The 21,690-nt window shown below is 36.1% G+C and overlaps 1 protein-coding gene across 2 annotated transcripts in view; it reads left to right on the top strand.

Annotated features, from left to right (window-relative positions):
• The first annotated feature begins 2,794 nt into the window (after positions 1 to 2,794).
• LOC123530525 (exportin-T-like) overlaps positions 2,795 to 21,690 on the top strand; it is a 36,239-nt gene continuing 17,343 nt past the window's right edge. Inside the window, exons 1-14 of one of the 2 annotated variants that reach the window (XM_053521168.1) lie at positions 2,795 to 2,942; positions 5,718 to 5,821; positions 6,182 to 6,267; positions 8,535 to 8,591; positions 12,241 to 12,310; positions 14,021 to 14,233; positions 14,483 to 14,566; positions 15,395 to 15,664; positions 16,908 to 16,987; positions 17,780 to 17,972; positions 18,649 to 18,711; positions 18,973 to 19,044; positions 19,952 to 20,080; positions 20,628 to 20,696. In XM_053521168.1, the coding sequence (XP_053377143.1) occupies positions 5,762 to 5,821; positions 6,182 to 6,267; positions 8,535 to 8,591; positions 12,241 to 12,310; positions 14,021 to 14,233; positions 14,483 to 14,566; positions 15,395 to 15,664; positions 16,908 to 16,987; positions 17,780 to 17,972; positions 18,649 to 18,711; positions 18,973 to 19,044; positions 19,952 to 20,080; positions 20,628 to 20,696 (1,446 nt within the window). In that variant the 5' untranslated portion in view covers positions 2,795 to 2,942; positions 5,718 to 5,761. Of the gene's footprint in view, positions 2,943 to 2,977; positions 3,134 to 5,717; positions 5,822 to 6,181; positions 6,268 to 8,534; positions 8,592 to 12,240; positions 12,311 to 14,020; positions 14,234 to 14,482; positions 14,567 to 15,394; positions 15,665 to 16,907; positions 16,988 to 17,779; positions 17,973 to 18,648; positions 18,712 to 18,972; positions 19,045 to 19,951; positions 20,081 to 20,627; positions 20,697 to 21,690 lie in introns of those variants that run through there. The other variant, XM_053521167.1, reaches the window with a different exon arrangement.

Here is a 21,690-nt window from a genome sequence, read left to right as displayed (position 1 = left end):
ATTCTGAAATTCTATTGTGTGTATGCAACCCATTATTACAATAGGTAACAGTTAACGGCCACGCGCCACAGTTTAGCACGCAAAACCACAGGTATTTTATAATTTTATATGAAATAGACTCTATTTTGACAGGCGTCACTGTTCATAGTCAGGATGTTCATGCTTTTTCAGTGACAATTTAATGTTAAAAGGTAGGACTGGAGCTGGTCTTTAAGGACAGGACCTCCTTCTTTAAAGGCACGCCATAGAATAATTGTATTCTTTTATATTTCCATGATGGTAATTATACGTTATTTGCATGAAAAAAATTGAGACATACAAGTATTAAGTTACAAATTGATAGTTGCATGTATTAGGCCAAAACAATGTGTTTAATGTCTTTTAACATTTTATTGAATTAAATTAGCAATATGCACAGTAATCAGTGTATATCACACTTTGTTTCTACAGTGTAAGATAGTTATTATGTCTCCCATCATATTGATTTACTCCTGCCTGTGTGCCTGTCTGTCACAAAGCTTGTCCGCACGCCAAGTCGAACATTTCTCATCCGATCTTCATCAAACTTGAACAAAATGTGTTTGACCATAAGGCCTCGGCAAAGTTCGATAACTAGCAAAATCGGCCAAGGTACTTCGGAATTATCAATATGGCCCTTGAACATAATTACCAACAAGTACCGGTCGATACAGCATTGTAGACCGGTGCAGCATCTCAGACCAGTTACTCCAACACTACCGACACAGCATTGTAGATTTGTGATTTCGTTTCTAATACATTTCCACCTAGCGGAGTAAACTTTAGCCATGAGGAATTTATACACATTTCGAGTACTAGTGCGAACGCTGCAGTTTCAACAGCGGCGTGAATAAGTCAAGTGTGCAATCGCCAGCCATCGCAACTACAGATGCATTAGAATTTGAATATTTCTGACCAATTATCCTCGCCTTTATTCCCGGAAAATTGTCCAAATTATGTATCAAACTTGCCTCAACCACAGCAGATAGGAACAACGCCCCATATGCCAAATCATTATTCATCTCCTCCATCCCCATACCATACAACATCACAGTTTCAGCAGAGCTCTATGTATCAAGATCAAATGCCAAAATTTCATCAGCAGGGTCATATGACACACTTACCACTTTCCATGACAGCGCCATCGTCGTTCTCGGATCTCTATGTAGACAATAATGAAAATGATGTACCAGCCATGCCTCACATACAACAAATAACGAAAGCACCCCATCAGTCATATCAGCATTCATTTCTTGTGGCATACCCATACCATATATAGCATCATAGTTTAAGCAGCACCACTGTCAAATGCCAAAACTTCGTCAACACGGTCACATGACACAATTACCACCTTCCCTGACACATGCTTCGTCGCGGCATCAGGTTGGTTTTACATAGCAGCAGAACATCAGTGACGCAGCTAATAAGCCCAAACCTAGGACATTTGAACCACGAACTTGTGGCCAAAAAATCCATGAGTGTTTACATACAGGATGTACAAAGTCTTATACAAGAAAGTCTCATCTAAAATATCACTAACGGACAGCACAGGTGAAAAACCTTTTTGTTGCACGTGGAAGGGATGCGACTGGAAGTGTGCTCGCTTACATAATTTAAAACGTCACTACCGTAAAGATAAAGGTGATCAACCATACAATTGTCGGACGTGTTTGGAAAGTACCACTTTTCTAACCTTAAGAGGATGTTTTGTTTGCTTACCAATTAATATAGAAGAAGATGATGGCCGACTTTGTCAAAGGCTTTACTGAATCCGAACAATGGACAAACAAGCAGACATTGTACATGGGTTACTTTTTGAGGCTGGATGTGGGCAAATACTTACCATTATTGGTCCTATATGGGATATGGTACGTACGTGCCCAGATACAGCCCATTTGGGCCACATAAAGGTTTGCGTGCTCGGTAGTCTGTTACACTGATCTGTCTAGCAATATAGATATATTGTTGTAGTATAAACGCGTGGAGCCTACCGTGCTCGGAAGGTGCTCCATGATCCCAAAGGACCAGAAAACACTGACTTAAAATGCATGCTACCACCCACGGTAAGGCGTAAAAAAAATTGTTTGTTTCCGGTATCCCGACATACCCTAATTTTTTGGCCCGATCCTACATGCCTTGGAGAATATTTAACAAAAAGCTGCAAAACTTCACTTTTTATGCTTTAAACATGGTCAGTGATGTAGAAATCAACTTACTGATGCTCTAAAGGCATAATCTCCTTATTTGTATTCATTTTTTGACATAAAAATAATTTCCGAAAAGTCTCACTAAATAAAAAAGAATCCCCCCTCCCCGCACCAGCCCCTCTGACCTACCTAGTACCTACCCTAATTTTTGGAGCATGTTACCGGAAACAAAGATTTTTTTAGGCCTAAAAGAAAAGCTAAAAGATATTTTTCTTATGTCAGTGAAGGACTTGGTTTTGTTCGTTTTTTTCATATTCAGATAACGAGTAGAATTTCAGTAGAATACGGCGAAAGTAATTGATGGGACGCATTGGTCGAGAGGGCTAAGACGCTTTCCTACGGAGGTGAAGGCCCCTGGTTCGAATCCTGGCTACTCCCATTGTGGTGTGTCCTTGGGCAAGGCACTTTATCACGATTGCCTCAGTCGACTCAGCTGTAAATGGGTACCAGCAAAAAATTTGCTGGGGGTGAGGTGAGGTATAATTGGTTTTAACTGTTCTTAATATAGGGTCGCAGAAAAGCTCCAAAGAGCTTATGTTAATTGTTTCACCAAGCAACGGTAAATAAACTTACCTTTACCTTTATGGGGAGATAAAGGGTCGAATTTGTTTTGGTACGAAGTCAACAAACAAACCAGTCTGAAACCGGTAACTTCCGGTTAAACTGAAAATGACGAAACGTGGCTCGGAAAACTGAAATTTTGGCTGTTTATTAAAGGTAATGATGATGAAATAGGCAGAAAGAGAGTGCTTATATATAACAAGTTGATCACAAACAACTACAGATAAAAATGTTAATGTACTGATGAAAAAGACACGAAATTATGAATAAATTCAGTTGATAAGTGTGATCAAAATATGGATATTATTTAGAAATGATGTTCCAATGGAATCATTGCACTCAGTCAGGTACAAATATGAATGTAGACAATGCCAGTCCGATGGGAAAATCTGATCATGTACAGTTCTTTACATATTTTCAGAAGGCCGAGGCATGACGGTCATGCCGATTGTTTTCTTTATCCGCATGACCATTTTTATTTCCAGGACAGTCATGCCGATTATTTTCCTTAGTCGCTCAATGATCATGCCGTGAAAGTCGTGCCTATTGTTTTTGTTATCCACACTTCATTTACTTGAGTTACAGTCGTGATAGATTTGTATGACCTGTAAAATTTCCTGAAAAGTGTGAAGGCGATTGTTGTTTTTGACACTTTTATTTTGAAAACTAAAACTAAGCAGTTAGGATTCTATCTATCTTCTTTAACCTTTAGCCACTGGTGGCGAGTGATTCTGCCTTTGCGACTTGTGCAGACCAAGATCATCCGTGCAGGCTCAGGCTGATCATGGTCTGCACTGTTCGCTATTCAGTCAGTAAATTTTCAGTGAATACCCCTTCAAATGATAAATGGTATTGCCCACACTGAAAATGGACCAGTCCATTTTAGCAGTTTAGCAGGCTAAAGGTTAACTAACCCTTTATAGGGATGTAAATATTTTCTGTGCGTCAAGCCACAAAGATTTATATTACATTAATTAACTTATGGACATACTTGTTAAGACTAAGAAGGCTAAGATGTTTTCCTACAGAGTTGAAGGCCCCGGGTTCAAGTCCTGATTACGCCCATTGTAGTATTTCCTTGGGCAAAGCCTTAACAACCCAGCTGTAAATGGGTACCAGCAAATTGCATGGGTAAGGTATAATTGGTTTCATTTTTGACATCTTCATCAGTAGATGAAAAGCTTTTTCTTTTGATTAATGCATGTTGACTCTAGTGGGATCAAAGGAACATGTTTATTCCATGTGATGCCACTGCTATTGACATGTATTCAGTTCAAAACCAGTGCAATACACATTAATTTTAATATATATAAATGGACTGTGAAGTACTTTTAATAGTTTATGGTTTTTGTGATTTATCGCTGAGAACTTGATTTCTTTCTATTCTAAGCCAATTTTAGAATATCAAATGAACTTTTTTGTAAATTGTATTCATATTTAAAAAGGTCTCTTGCGTTAGGAATGATAACATCATAAGGCATACACCTGGGCAAGGGGGCATGATTTTCCATTATGAAAATGCAGCTTCTTGTTTCAGAGTTGATCCCTTTGGACTTCATAATTTTATTCTATCAGTAATTTTCAGAGAGCATGTGTCTACGGTGTTATAATCTTTCAAATTTGCCTTTTTGTGCTCCCAAAATATTTGGGAAAACACTTCACCTATATGGCTTTGTGGGGTAATAGTAAATACCTAAAGAAGATCTTTTTAGTTACATCCAAATTTTCAGTGGCCTGGAGGCAAAATAAAATGGTTATAGCCCAAAAGTCAGACAGCCTGGAAACCTAGGGTCTGTTTCACAAAGCCTACTTAGTATAAAGTAAGAAGTTAGGAGGAAGGTGTTTCACAAACATTTTAAGTAGTTTCATTTTTACACTTTAGCTATTCTGAGAGTTTGAAATGCACATATATAAGATTGATTTATCCATAAATTGAATTAATGGCACCCTTTTTCAATGATATGAGTAATATCTTTGGGGGAGGGGGGTTCAAAGTTCATACTTAAGAAACAACTTATGATGAAACATGAACTTCAGTGAAACAGGCCCCAGAAAATGAAGAATACTCGTAATCCTGTGGGAATAACTTTACATATCAATTTGAGTGGCTCACTGCCAGGCCTTTATAGCAGTGGCTCACCTTTTCTTCTGATGGTTGAGTATATTAAACTATTGTGTTAGTTGAGTTTTCTAGACTTGTAGCTGCATTAAGTCTTTTTCAACAATACCTGCTAGATAGATTCAACCTGCTTTAGTGTTTGGAAATTCATTAAAAATGATTTTTATCGACTGGGTTACATGTATCTAAAAAAGGCATAAAATAAGTAATGTTATTTGCATTTCAGGTATTGATTGTTTTTAGCTCGACTATTCGAAGAATAGGGGAGCTATCCTACTCGCCCCGGCGTCGGTGTGAGCGTGAGCGTTGCCATCAGCGTGGGTATCACACTACGTTAAAGTTTGCGTACCAGCCCAAATATTTTCAAAGTCCATTGAGATATTGCTTTGATATTTTGCATACTTGTTAACCATCATGACTCCAGTCTGTAAAAAGGAGGAGGCAACTCTATCAAGCATTTTGACTGAATTATGGCCCCTTTTCAGCTTAGAATATGCTTATTGTAATATTAAAGTTTGCGTACCACCCCAAATATTTTCAAAGTCCATTGAGATATTGCTTTGATATTTTGCATACTTGTTTACCATCATGACCCCAGTCTGTAAAAAGGAGGAGGCAACTCTATCAAGCATTTTGACTGAATTATCATTCGACTTAGAATATGCTTATTGTAATGTTAAATTACTCATGGCTTATATTATACTATCAAGCACTGTCTGAGAATAGTCAAGCACACTGTCCACTGACAGCTCTTGTTCTTTTTCAAGGAATTATGTCTGAAAATTAAATATGTATCATTATTTTTGCTGCAGCATGGTGTGTAGATTTTTATCCTACACAGTCTTACATATATACGATGGATGACGAAGCACTACAGGGACTGCAGTCACTGGCCAGTCGCATAGAACAGACAAGGGTATGTACAGTCAGACTTGCTCGAGAGACCACTTGTATTTAGAGATCAATTTTTCAGTTCCTTTATATATTGTAAAAATTATGTTTCATTAAGAGACCGGTTGTGTTGAGATCACTTTTTTCCCTTTCCTTAGACAGTCCCTTAATACAAATTGTACTGTATTTGGCCTGTTGATAAAATACTAGGGGATCTCATTTTATAAATTATAATATTTGTGTCTGACATTTCACATTAGTACTGGTGTCACACATTTATCAAACAAAATGCTTTAAATAGTTTTGTCCTTGAGGGATAATGTAATTTTCATGTGGTGTTGAATATATGGATTCAACTGATTTTAAATATTTGTATATTTTGCAGGCATTACAGTATTTTGAGCAGTTGAAAGCCTCATCAGATGGTTGGAAGCTGACAGCGCAGGCTCTCACAAGCGGATCTTATGAAGGGTAACCTTTATACAACACAGCAACTGCTTATGTTTTTAACCTTTACCCTGCTGAATTTCTAAAATGGACTGGTCCGTCATTCAGTTTTGACAGCACCACTTATTATTCAAAGGGGTGTTCACTGAAAATTTACTGACTGAATAGCCTGCAGTCTAATCTTGCACTGGTCGGAAAGGCAAAATCACTTAACACAAGCAGGCTTAAGGTATTAGAGCACTAATAGTAATGTTTACAAAATGGCCTTTGCTTGGTATATTCTGAAAAGTAACCGTGTTTTGCACTATTTTGCAATTTTTAAACAACTTTTACCATGCCGTTTTTTATAAATTTTGTATAACTTATGGTATCTCCTCAAGCTCAGGTAGAGACAAATTTCAAAGTGATAGCCACTATCAAAAATGTTTGCAGAGAACTCATTTTACCATTAATTTTAATAAAAGAAACATCAAACTATTGGTAAACAATTATAAAACACAAAATAAAAATGTCAATATCATTTTTTCTATGGTGCTTCAAGTAAACGGATTTAATGAGACAGAATTCATACTTCAACATTGAAAAAATTAGGTCGAATGCGGTGTTTCTGTTTTGAATTTTGCTTACTCCATTTAAAAATAACCTTAGGGCAGACGTAAAACCTACCTAAATTTCTTCCACAATATATGATCTAAGAGTGAAAGCAAAATAGAGAACTTTCACCGCATGTAACTCAATATTTTCAAAGATGTGTAACTCTACCCCTTCTGTTTAAGTAGTAAATTCACTTTGAACACCAAGAAATCGCTTATAAGATTCGTCTTTTTCCATTTTTAGCTCATCTGATTTTTTGAAAAAAAATGATGAGTTATTGTCATCACTTGAGCGGTTGTCGGCGTCGGCGTCGGCGTGCGTCGGCGTTGCCTGGTTAAGTTTTATGTTTAGGTCAGCTTTTCTCCTAAACTATCAAAGCTATTGCTTTGAAACTTGGAATACTTGTTCACCATCATAAGCTGACCCTGTATAGCAAGAAACATAACTCCATCTTGCTTTTTGCAAGATTTATGGCCCCTTTTGTACTTAGAAAATATCAGATTTCTTGGTTAAGTTTTATGTTTAGGTCAACTTTTCTCCTAAACTATCAAAGCTTTTGCTTTGAAACTTGGAATACTTGTTCACCATCATAAGCAGACCCTGTACATCAAGAAACATAACTCCATCTTGCTTTTTGCAAGAATTATTGCCCCTTTTGGACTTAGAAAATCAGTTTTCTTGGTTAAGTTTTATGTTTAGGTCAGCTTTTATCCTAAACTATCAAAGCTATTCCTTTAAAACTTGAAACACTTGTTCACCATCATAAGCTGACCCTGTACAGCAAGAAACATAACTCCATCCTGCTTTTTGCAAGATTTATGGCCCCTTTTGGACTTAGAAAATATCAGATTTCTTGGTTAAGTTTTATGTTTAGGTCAACTTTTTCTCTTAAACTATCAAAGCTATTGCTTTAAAACTTGCAACTCTTGTTCACCATCATAAGCTGACCCTGTACAGCAAGCAACATAACTCCATTTTGCTTTTTGCAATAATTATTGCCCCTTTTGGACTTAGAAAAATGGTTGAATATTATGTTTAAGTCAACTTTTCTCATAAACTATCAAAGCTATTGCTTTAAAACTTGCAACAGTTTTTCACCATCATAAGTGGACACTGTACATCAAGAAACATAACTCTATCCTGCTTTTTGCAAGAGTGATGGCCCTTTTTAGACTTAGAAAATCATGGGTAGGACAATATTTCTATTACACAAAAAAAATCAGATGAGCGTCAGCACCCGCAAGGCGGTGCTCTTGTTGTACAAGAAATCAATTCTAAGTCTTGAAAGAAGTAAAAACTTACTAGAAAAAAAGGAAAATAAGGGAAAAAAAAATTGGTCCCAGTAGGGCTTGAACCTACGCCCCGCTAAGAATTGCAGTAAAAGTAGGTTTATGGTAGGAATTGAATACTCTTCAAAAAGGAGGTTTTCTATTAGTGATCTAATACCTTAAGTCTCATACAGTTTGTTCGTAAGTGCAGGCAATCTGTCATATTTTGTAACAATTTGTGATGTATTCCTTTTCTTAAGAAAAAATTAGATAATGTACAGTATAAGTACATCTAGAAAAGCCAGTGAAAGGATATCATCAAGGAGCATTCATTGTTTAAGCTGAGGACGTATCAATTTTCTGTATTATTGGAGAGATTTTGACAGCAATGTTCTCAGAATGTACGATAACAATTTTTTGTCCTTGCAGCAATGACCATGTGAAGTTCTTCTGCCTGCAAGTGATAGAGTATTATCTCAGAACAAGGTAAGAATAAGACATTGCACTATTCAGTTACTGTTACATTATATGAGCCACACCATGAGAAAACCAACATAGTGCATTTGCGATCAGCATGGATCAAGACCAGACTGCGTGGATGCGCAGGCTGGTCTGGATCCATGCTGTTCGCTTTCAAAGCCTATAGCAATTAGAAACTGTTAGTGAAAAGCATGGATCCTGACCAGACTGCGCTGATGCGCAGGCTGGTCTGGATTCATGCAGGTCGCAAATGCACTGTTAGTTTTCTCATGGTGCGGCTCACATGTTGTTTTAATGTATTAAATGAGATTAACTGCGGTTACACATTTTATTAGCTCTATTATTCGAAGAATAGTCTAGCTATTCTACTCACCCTGGCGTCGGCGTCACACCTTGGTTAAGTTTTTGCATGCAAGTACATACAGCCATCAATTAAAGGCATATAGCTTTGAAACTTATTTTTTCTTTTTCTAGGTAAATTACCAACCTCTCTGGGTCAAGTCCCATAACTCTGACATGTATTTTGAGCAAATTATGCCCCCTTTTGGACTTAGAAAATTTTGGTTAAAGTTTTACATGCAAGTTACTATCTCCAAAACTAATGCAGATACTGATTTGAAACTTCACATGTGTCTTAGAGGTTATAAAACTAGTTGATAGCAGCAAGTCCCATAACTCTGACTTTCATTTTGGCCAAATTATGCCCCCTTTTTTACTTAGAAAATTCTGGGTAAAGTTTTGCGTGCAAGTGCATACAGCTATTTCTAAAAGGCATATAGATTTGAAACTTATTTTTTCTTTTTCTAGATCAATAACCAACCTCACTTGGTCAAGACCCATAACTCTGACATGTATTTTGAGCAAATTATGCCCCCTTTTAGACTTAGAAAATTTTGGTTAAAGTTTTACATGCAAGTTACTATCTCCAAAACTAATGCAGATATTGATTTGAAACTTCACATGTGTCTTCGGGGTTATAAATCTAGTTGATAGCAGCAAGTCCCATAACTCTGACCTTCATTTTGGCCAAATTATGCCCCCTTTTGGACTTAGAAAATTCTGGTTGAAGTTTTGCGTGCAAGTACATACAGCTATTTCTAAAAGGCATATAGATTTGAAACTTATTTTTTCATTTTCTAGATCAATTACCAACCTCACTGGGTCAAGTCCCATAACTCTGACATGTTTTTTGAGCAAATTATGCCCCCTTTTAGACTTAGAAAATTTTGGTTAAAGTTTTACATGCAAGTTCTTATCTCCAAAACTAATGCAGATATTGATTTGAAACTTCACATGTGTCTTCGGGGTTATAAAACTAGTTGATAGCAGCAAGTCCCATAACTCTGACCTTCATTTTGGCCAAACTATGTCCCCTTTTGGACTTGGAAAATTCTGGTTAAAGTTTTGCGTGCAAGTACATACACAGGGCTCGACACTAACGCTGGTCCGCTGGTCCGAGACCAGTGCTTTTCAGGGAGGACCACTAACTTCTTGAATCTGTGTGGTCCGATGGACCACCGAAAATTACATGCAAGTCATTTTTAAAATAAATTAATAAACATTGAATTGTTCACGGTACTGCAGTTTGAAAATAGAATTTGGTTTTCCCCGTGTATATTTTCTTGAAATTTGGAATGCCCGGATGTAACGCTGGTACTAAAACCCGGTAACGGAACACGGTAACTTATCTATCTGCTTGAAGTATTCATTTACGAACTATTGAGGTATCAGTACAGTATCCAGCGTTCGGTAGACCAGAGGTTTTTCGCAAAAATCGAGAAAAACTCGTATCTGACTTGCACAGAAAATGCCCCATGCGTCGGCGTGTCCCGCGGAAATTTTCTTTGATTCGTCTCGAGTTCGAAAGTTCTGCCCCTGTGCCAATCAAAATCCCAGTGAATTTAAATATTGTTTGCCGCCAAGCGGAAGTATGGCAGTAGGCGGAGCGTCGTATATTAATTTAGCTACTGACATATGCCAATTACGCCACGTGCCGACTGACACATTGTCATCTCGCGGTTTGTATTTAGTGCCAGTCATTTTGGTCAAAAGTTAAAAGTAATTGATAAACAATGCGAGATGCAGCCTATTATCGTGTTTGTACAACTTGTTAATTAGCGGTATACAGCTTCTGCTGTATTGTTGTCTTGCCGATTACTGAACAACAAATTGGATAACGAAATTCATTTATTTTATGTGCTTGACACGTTTATATAAGCCGATCGGCCGTTACGATCTATAGCATTTTATTTAATTTATTATCATTACCGAGGCTTTGTTTGGGCAAAAACAAATAAATTTGCTTTTAATAAGCAGAAATTATAAGTATTCAATAGGTATAATGAAAAAAAAAGAAAGAAATTTATAACACGTATTTTATCAAGAATTTAATGTTACTTTCGTTTTCCATATTTGTCACCCGTTTTCATGGCCATGATTTTCAGACATTTTTAACGAGATTTTCTAGTGCAATCTTAATGAAAAGTCAATAAAAAGTCTGCATTTAAGAAAAAATTACAACTGTTGCCAAAAAATCTCTTATTTTGAAGCATTTTTCGTGAAGAGGCACCAAACCCCACCCACTTAAAATATGAATTGCTGAAAAAATCATCTTTATTGACATCTTTATTTTAAATTTGATTTTCAAAATTATTTTTAATAATTAAATGGCAGATGTTTATCAAAATAATAATATAAAAATCACATGTTTTGCAGTGTTTGTAAAAAGTACTCCATGAAAGAAGAGGGGGTCTCATATGTTACTGGTTGCGTTAACTTAAAAAAAACCCATCCATCTAGGTAGGACCACCTGAAATTCTGTCGGACCATCAGTTTGCAAAAGCTGCTGGTCCTTTGGACCACCACTGGAAAAAAGTTAGTGTCTAGCCCTGATACAGCTATTACTAAAAGGCATATAGATTTGAAACTTATTTTTTCTTTTTCTAGATCAATTACCAACTTCACTGGGTCAAGTCCCATAACTCTGGCATGTATTTTGGGCAAATTATGCCCCCTTTTGAACTTTGAAAATTCTGGTTAAAGTTTTACATGCAAGTTTCTATCTCCAAAACTAATGCAGATATTGAATGAAACTTCACATGTGCCTTCGGGGTTATAAAACTAGTTGATAGCAGCAAGTCCCATAACTGATATGCATTTTGGTCAAATTATTCCCCCTTTTGAACTTAAAACTCTTTTGATATTTAACCTTTTTGGGTAATATTTTCCTGCTTCTGGGACAATATTTCGAATAGTCGAGCTTGGTTGTCTTACGAACAGCTCTTGTTCTTATTTTCTTTGGAATGAAAAAGTTCTTCCATTGTGGTAACTTGTGTTTCAGAAAAAAACCATAATATTTATCTTAAGAGTTCTCATTATTTTACTTGATTAGATTTAATAAACTAGAGTTGAATATGAGAATTAATTATTACTGTGAAATCATTTAATTATGTGGGCCCAAAGTTTCATAGTATGAAGCAAAATGGCTATTTCTCAGGAATATGAATACTTAGTTTCAAGTTTGACGATAAAATGAATGGGAGTTTTACTTGTTCGTTAGGATTAAGTTTCTTGGGTTGATACAGCCATGAAATCCAGGAAAATTAATCCCCTGTGAATATTAATGATTTTACAGTAGCCACTTAAAATGTTTCAGGTATGGTGAAGGTAACCAAGAGGAACATGCATTGGTAAAAAACTTGATAGCCAGGCTCCTTCAACTTCAGGTATTACATAACAAGCTTAAACTCCTTATTGCTGTTTTATATTTACTTGAAACTATACAAATAAGCTTGTATATAAACAAAAAACTGAACTGAAAAGATTCAGTCCTAATATAAGGAGATACCACTGATTTTAACCTTTAGCCTGCTGGCGACATATGATTCTGCCTTTGCGACCAGTGCAGACCAAGATCAGCCTGCACATCCCCGCAGTCTGATCATGATCTGCACTGTTTGCTATTCAGTCAGTAAATTTTCAGTGAACACCCCTTTGATAAACAAGCGGTACTGCACAAATTGAAAGATGGACCAGTCTTTTTTAGAAATTCAGCAGGCTAAAGGTTTACGTCAATGGTCCTTGTTATTTGAACAAATATGCAACTCTAAAAGTCATTTAACTCATGCAAGAGATAACAGAATGTTTTCGGTAGCTGAACAATAGTTTAGTTGGGTTTTAAGTCACATGGTGGCTCCAATACGAAGTAACCGGTGAGGGTTAACCACTAGTTTATGCATGGGCTGACATCTGGGTTGAATCACACAAGGTTTTGAAAGCCAAAGTGATACAGTGGATAGTGTTAATACATGGAAGAGTATAAATGTGAAATTGTCGTGAGACGTAACTTATAAATTATTATGACAAGGTTTTTGAGTTGGCTAAAGGCTGAAAGCCTTTTGACGAGTCATTGCTGTTCAGCGATTCTCTAAATGGACCGAATAACACGTGAAGGGATGTAGTTCCATTAGATTTCTCAAATTTCAAATAGTTCACTGCATGAATGAAGTTAAGTTGTGTCAATTCCCTTTGCTATGACCAATATACAATGTAATCTGTCATATTTATGACTTGTAATTGTGCAATACTCGAATGTATTTCATTAAGCATAAATGTGCATTTTAAGAATTGCGCAGGCTTACAAAGCTTGCGTAACATCCAGCGAAAGACAAAAAATAGTTCCACAGGGCTCCAGATAAGATGCGTATTAGCGTAAATTACGTATAGAAATAATGCAAATACGCATGTCTAATAATTTCTAAGCGTATAAAAACGTATATAAAATTACAGAAACGCACACAATGCTTTTTTAAAAACAAAATCTGAATCGTCTGGTGCTTTAGGTAACATAGCCGATCAGCCTTAATTCTCCCACATTGAACGTATACACGCATCGTATGATTTCTATAAACTTTGCGTGGGTTGAATTTTGCAGTCAGTAAACGGATAAATTATCGGAAGAAGAAGCTCTTACTGGTTTGTTTAGTTACTACTGATATTAAAAATGATTTTAATTCTTATTTTTCGAGAAATAAACAAATCGGCGAAACATTAAATTGTATTTTCTTGTAGTTTTTGAAATCGAAAGTAGATCGTCTATGTTTGGCTGCTTTCACGAAACGAAACAACTTTTTTATGAAAAGATTTAAATAAGAGGTAATTTAACCGTAAACTTTAATGTCAGATACTGCCAATTGCTGCTAAATGTCTCCGTATCATCACAATTTGTAAAATATATTGTTGAAACTGGAGAAAAGTGTAATCGTATCCGGATATAATATTTTGGGTAAATATCGAGCTGTGTTATGAAATTTTAAGAAAAAAACTAAAAACAAACTGAAACTGATAGACTATACTGTCAGTACATCAATCATTAGCCGACTCAGGCCCTTCAGGCCTTTGATTTTTACTATCAAGCATATGGTGTCTGATTGTAGGGTCAGCGTCAAGACAAGAGTTTCCTGCGGAACAAAGTGTCACAGATTATCTCCCTTGCATTTGTTATTGACTATCCAGTACGATGGGTGCGGTTCTTCTCGGATCTACTGCAGAGTTTAAGCATTGGACACCTGGCTGTAGACATGTACCTGAGAATACTGCTTCAGATTGACTCTGAGGTGGTTGACAGGGAAATAGTTCACACACCACAGGTATGCCAGCTGTTTTAGTTGAAGTAACCTTTGAAAGCTTAGAACACGACTTCAAACAAGCTTTCACAAATGACACTGTTAACCCAGGAACAGTCAGACAGCTTTTGAAACTTGGTTTTTGCAATCTGTACTTGATTTAGTCTTGTATGAATTACTGGTAGATAATAATTAGTTAGTAATAAATCAAAATCCTTTCAAGTCCGGCTTGCTTTATGTGTTTTATATGTAAAATATTCATGCGTGTTACAGGAGACAGATAGAAACACAAGAATTAAGGATGCAATGAGGGATCATAGTGTGTTACAGTTGGCAGAATCATGGCTACAGATTATGGTAAATTCCTGTTTCATTTTATAATACAACATAAAAATGTTTGACAATTCTGTGGTCTTTTAAGTTGACTTTCCTTTCTTCAAGCATAATTTTAGGGCTTTGAGTTTTGAAGTCATTTGTTGCCTCTAAATGACAAACTTAAGAAAAACATAACTGACCATTTGTTCATGTACAAGGTATTAATGTAAGTTAAACAGGAAAAAAAAATGCTATTAAAAGGAGAAGGTTCACTTTTGCCCCAAATTGGCCTAAAAAGTGAAAGTCTAAATGCAGTAAAGAACATGTTTTCTTTCATGAAGAAGTATTGTTTTATCAAACTTACATTTTACAATTCATTCATCACCAAAGAAAATATTTGACATTAATATAAAAGAAAATACTTTAAACATCATTGATATGGGAAACCCTCAGTTTTTAACCGAATTTTTAAACAAATCTGAAATGTTCACTTTGAGCACAGCTGTCAACCACAATGAAAAAATGACCATAAATTCAGAGAGAAACTGGACCAATGGTCAAAATATTTTTGTGGTCCTTGAGTGCGCTCACTACTAAAAAGATTCCCATGTGATCTAAGTAGGGTAAAAAATGCTCATTTTCTCAAAATCCTGAGATTTCAGCAATATTCAGTGACATGTTTTGAACAAAATGATAATTTTGTTTATAAAAAACTAAATTCATTATAGTAGATAAACATTCTGGTAGCTAACAATGTATATTTTTTTCTAATCATACTGAATTTGAAAATTTTCCTAATTGTGTAGGCCAGGCGTTAGTGAACTTTGTCCTTTAAACTTTTTTTTAGTGAATTCTTTGTTTGGTTTACAGAATGAATACAGCAGCACTCAACCAGAGATAGTGTGTATGTGTTTAGACGTGGTTGGTAAATATATCTCCTGGATAGACATTGGTCTCATAGCAAATGATAAGTTTGTACCAGTTATAATTCGCTTTATGTCTATGCCTCTGCTGAGGGAGAGTGCCTGTGACTGCATACATGAAATCATCAGCAAAGGAATGGATCCAGTCGCCAAAACAAAACTTGTTGAGTCATTTACTGACGTGTTGGAGAATGTAGGAGTACTCAACCTTTCAGAGGTTTGTGTTCTGTGTTCTTGCAGGATAATTTGGGTGATACTACTTACCTAGCCTCATACTACATACTAAGATCTTTTATAAACCATCCCAACTTGAATAACTCGCGTCTCAGACTCAAACACTTGGTCTATAATTAAATCGCTTAAACTGATGATAAAAGACAGTTCTGTATGTTGATGTTGTTGTATGTTAAACTTATTACCAGGTACTTATGATTGAGCTTCCCTTTATACCCTGAAAGACATTAACAAAAATGTTATAGGAAGTGTACATTTCTATGTATTGTTAAAGGTGTATGAAAGTGTTGATAGAACTACAGTCGAGACTGTTTTAAGAGACCGACTTTGGGAAGCAGCGAAAAAGGTCACATATGACAGGGAGTCTCTTAAAACAGTCTCACTTAACATGATGACGCTGGTTTCATATATTTTTCCAATTAAAGTACATGAATATTGGATACTTATATATTGGCCTCTTTTAAGGTAGGAGTGGAAAATGATTAAATACTATTGCTTTAATTGCATATTGATAAAATATAAATTTCAAATAATTTGCATCATTCGTATGATTTTGATAAAACAAATTTAAGCTCATGATCTGGCAAGAAAATAAAGGGGAGCAGTAAAATATAAATGTTCCATTTGAACTATTTACACACTGAGGTTTATGATATTTATGTTTTTGTGTACTAATTGTTCATTGACATTTATTCGATTATTGACTGCATCTTTAATCTGTGTTTACTTAGTCGTTTTCTGTTAAATACCGCCATATTTTTGTTTCACCAGGAATAAAGTTAATTCATGCACCGACTCCGAATTCTTCAGCGACTTTATACGCTGGTTTTCCCTAATCGAGCAATTCAAGTGCCTTAACATGCTGTTCTAATGTCAAAACAGTTCTTTTTTATGTTTTTCATCAGCCATTTTTTGTAAACAAATAAGTTCTCGTCTCAAACAACTTCACGCGAGATAAAGAACGGCAACTCTATCGTGTAAAATCTTGCGAGGGAGCGTCTCAAAGTCGCTGAAAACGGTCTAAATATCGATTCGGGAGCCTGATTTCACAGTCGCTTGTCGCGTAAGGCAGGGGGTTGCTTAATTCAGACTCTTTTAATAGTAAATTGCGTCCGGAGCATAAAATAGGGTCGCATATGACAGGGAGTCGCTGAATTCAGGGGGTCGTTAAGACAGTCTCGACTGTATGTTGAATATTCATAGGTGCTATTACATTTTATTTTCAGGATGAAGATGGAGATTTTCTGGCAAAGATGGCAAAGTTAATTAATTGTATGGGAGTACAGTTGATTTCTTCCTGGCAAAAGTAAGTGGTTAGCTATACATGGCTGTGTAACTTGAGCATTTTGTAGTTTTAGATGAGGCAGTACAAGTAGAGAATCCAGGTGTAGTGCTAAAATAACAAGTCAGTACAATGTAGTGATAGATGAACAAGGCCGTACTTTTAGAGAATCCAAGTGTAGTGATACATAAACAAAACAATACTGGTAGAGAATCCAGGTGTAGTGATTGATGGAGAAAGTCGTACTTTTAGAGAATTGAAGTGTAGTGATAAGTGAACAAGTTAGTACTTGAAAATATTGAAGGTGTTGTGATACATGAATAAAGCAATACTGGTAGAGAATCCAGGTGTAGTGCCTAATGAACAAGGCAGTAATTTAGAGAATCCATGTGTAGTGATAGTAGCAGAGGTGAACAAGGCCTTACTGTTTGGTAATGAGGGTGTAGTGATAGATCCAGGTGTAGTGATAGATGAACAAGGCTGTACTGGTAGAGAATCCTAGTGTAGTGAAAGAAGCAGAGTTGAACAAGATCATACTGTTAGGTAATGAGGGTGTAGTGATAGATGAAGAAGGTAGTAGTATTAGAAAATCCAGGTGTAATGATGGACAAACAAGGCCGTACTGGTAGAGAATCTAAATGAAGTAATAATAGCAGAGATGGACAAGGTCATACCGTTAGGCATTGAGTAGTGATAGATGAATTGTAGTGGTGATGCATCCAGGAATACTTCAAAGATTTTCTTGCCACTATTATGAAACTGATATACTTCTTGAACTTTTATCAAAACAAAATATATGTATTCATAATTTTGCAGGTTGCTTAAGGTGGATGCCCAGAAGGCAGGAGAAACTTTGGTAGCTGTAGAAAACAAGGTCAGCCTGCTGTTCCGTTTCCTTGGTGATGAAGATGATGATGTGTCAGGAGCAGTGGCTACATTCACCACAGATTATATATCTCTGCTGAAACAGATGGATCCGATTACTCCCAAACAGAGAGAAAATATTGAGGTAATGGATACACTAGATAGTATATGTACTTCCAGTTTAAATCTTTACATTTTTGTAATTCCAACATTGAAAATTATTCAGTTTTACAGTTTTATCCCTAAAAATGCTTTAAAACAACGTAGGTAAAGGGTATGATATAGAAAATTAAAGTGTTTGTCATTAGGGAAATTTTTATCTTCAGTGATTTTTTTTGCCCTTTTGGGAAGAGGTCCGGTACCAGATAAATTGGGGAAAATAGCGGGGGTTTTATGCAGATTGGGAATTTTTATAGTTAATTAATAACATCATTTAGAATGCTTCTTCCTTTAATTCCAAGTAAATATCATCAAACAAACTGTTTGAATGGTTAAATCATGGTGAATGTCAATGTAACTAAGTTTTCCTTCTGCAATCATCAAAATGCAAACTTAATTTGGTCATCTGGGGAATTTTTGGATGATAATTGGGAAAAAAGATTGCATTTTTCAATTGGGAAAAGGTCCTTTTAAGGGTACTTTATAAAGAAGGAAAAAAATCGCTGATCTTACAGTTACGATGATTTTATCCTATGGAATGTGCAGTAAAAACTAAGTGTTGAGTAGATATATTTACTTACAGCTTTGATTGTGTGTAGTAGACAGTGCATTGTTAATTATTAGCATCCTTAGGTATTTTCTACTTTTCTTTCCATTTTCAGGCTCTATTGTACATCCTTATTAAGAAGATGAAATTTGACGAGTCGTACAATTTTGAACATGAGGTATATACCTTACCTGTTACAACAGTTCAAAAATTTAAATTAGAAAAATGAAGTAGCTAATTTTGTATTGCCATTTATGCAGTGTAAAAGGTTAATTGATGATGAATACACTAAATGTAGCAGTATACATGTATACTGTATAAGATATTTTATGTAGTCCAACATTATACAGAATAATATTTTCACAAATTCTTGAAAGGTAGGACTTAAGTAGACATGTGTATAATGAGCAAGACACGGACAGTAATTTGTGTGTTTCAGGGTGAGGATGAAGCTATGTTTATGGAGTATAGGAAACAGTTAAAGACAATCTTCACCAATCTTGCATCGTTGGTATGTCATTTGATAGCATTTGTTTAATTTCAAATGATTATATGAGCCGTGCCATGGGAAAACCAACATAGTGGGTGTGCGACCAGCATGGATCCAGACCAGCCTGCGCATCCGCGCAGTCTGGTCAGGATCCATGCTGTTCGCTAACAGTTTCTCCAATTCCAATAGGCTTTAAAAGCGAACAGCATGGAGCCTGACCAGACTGCGCGGATGCGCAGGCTGGTCTGGATCCATGCTGGTCGCATACCCACTATGTTGGTTTTCTCATGGCGCGGCTCATATGATTATATGTTTATATGTTTAAAATTATAGTGCATAAAGTGTATCACTCACATGTGGTACATTAAATGCCTTTGTGCATCACAGTTGAGTTCAGTGCTTATCTTTGTATTAAATATGTACATATATTTTAAGAGAATGTTAATAATCCTTATTCTGATACATCTAAATAAGCGCCATGAGAAAACCAACATAGTGCATTTGCAACAGGATCCATGCTGCTCGCTAACAGTTTCTGTAATTGCAATAGGCTTTGAAAGCAAACAGTATGGATCCTGACCAGACTGCGCAGATGCACAGGCTGGTCAAGATCCATGCTGGTTGCAAATGCACTATGTTGGTTTTCTCATGGCGCGGCTCAAATATATTAATGATAATACATCATACAATTTGCATTCATTTGAGTATTATCTTTTGCTGTCTTTCTATGGCTGTTTATTTTCTGTAAGATCTCCGTCAGTCTTTGCTAAATAATTTGTTTTCTTGGATATAATTTGCCAACATCTGTCTTCACCATCAATTGACAGTGTAGTTTGCCATCTGTTCTACGATATAATTTGCCATCTGTCTACATTGTAATTCCTTTTACCTATGGTATAATTGTTGTCATTGTTGTTTCTGTGTGTAGGATTCACAGCTAGTGTTGATAACAGTTCACAATATAGTAACACATACCCTGTCTCAGTGGAAGAACATGGAGCTGAAGGATATAGAAGTGGCCATCACACTGCTCTATACACTTGCTGAGGCTCTGCCAGTAAGTTTTACTATAATTCTATTTCCTGTAAAAGTAGAGCATTTCCAAGGTCATAATTGTTGCTTTTCTGTCTTTATTTACAGGCATGCATGCATGTCACATGTGTATGCATGTGTTTGACATTCTCATGTACAAACATTTTAGCTGATGCTGCCTATTGTGTGTATTGCTAGTCTGGGACAGCTCACTGGTCCAAGAAGCACTGTTCTGGAAGGATTTAAGCATCTTAGACATTTATGTGCTTAAATATGCAATACTGTGGGGAAAATATGAATCATAGTCAGTGTAATGTTCATTTGTGTATGGAGTACATTATACATGCTTAAACTGTGCATTGAAACCTTCCGCCTCCACCTACTGTAAAATGCCAGTGTATTGCATACCGAAATGAAAATTAGAAAGTTTTTCATATATGTGGCAGGTAATTCTTACTTTAGCAGTAATGTACAGCCTTCCCAACACCCCTATAAACAAAGTAACAAAGTTTTACAAAACATAATAATCTATCTCTGTATATACATTTTAGAAAATGTGATTGCATTTTCAGAGTTCTCAAGGGCAGCACTTCACAGGGGATGTAACCAAAGCAACTGCTTTACAAGAAATGATGAGATTGGTATGTACACCATATTTAAATGGTAAACTACCATGGTCCAAGCTTCTACAGCTGAGTTTGTATACCACTCATGTAATTGAAGCATCTGATTGGTTGATTCTGAGCTTAGTCTTAAAACTGACCAATCACAAGGTTTCTTTCTAAGACTGGTCTCTAGAACTGGGGCGAGGTTTCTACTTGTTACAGTTTTTCCTAGTTTGGGATTAGTTTAGAGAAGATATTTTATCAGGTTGTGTAACTAAACAGATAAAAGCAGTGAAACTAAAATGATGTAGTGATAATTGCTGTTTATTGTAAGAAGTAAAAGCTGATATTTGTATTTCTCTTGTGTTTGTATTTGACTTATTCTTTTTATGCCCCCAGAGGGAGGCATATTAGTTTTCAGCAATCCCGCCCGCTTAGCTCAGTAGGTAGAGCCACTGGCGCCAGATCAGAAAGAAAATGCCTCTGTACATGTTATACCCTACCCCTAGGTGTCATATAAGAACCATGGTCATGAACGGGAAAATATACTAACCCATTTCAATCGCGTATTTCATACCTAAAACACGCAGTTCAGTAAATGTGTACTATTGATATTAAACAAGCGATAATTTATCTTCCATCGTGCACCAGTCACATTGTCTCAATATTCCATATTGCAGAGATGTTCCATATATTTTATGCTTTAGTCAACGTTACAGAAAAAACTTGCGTGAACTCCCCTAATGAACATCCGGTCTAAGGGTCACGGCAGTGTGCACATGTTAAGCGAAATGTAAACAAACAAAAACAGAATGCAACATATTCACAGTTTTACGATAAGACTCGAAATGATGAATGAAATTCATCTTGTATATGATTTTGAGTTTGAAATCATACATTGGTATACATCTATTCTGTTTATTTAATTCATTTTGCACATTTGTGCTGCATATAAACAATTTAGCGTACACGTGTAGTAAAATGACGACTGACATACATTTTCACATCAGCCAATCAGAATGTGTCTGTA

The sequence above is a fragment of the Mercenaria mercenaria genome, chromosome 13 (assembly GCF_021730395.1).
Source record: "Mercenaria mercenaria strain notata chromosome 13, MADL_Memer_1, whole genome shotgun sequence".
Classification (NCBI taxonomy): Eukaryota; Metazoa; Mollusca; class Bivalvia; order Venerida; family Veneridae; genus Mercenaria; species Mercenaria mercenaria.
The sequence above is the reverse complement of the archived record's forward strand: the minus strand, read 5'-3'. Positions and strand labels throughout refer to the sequence as shown.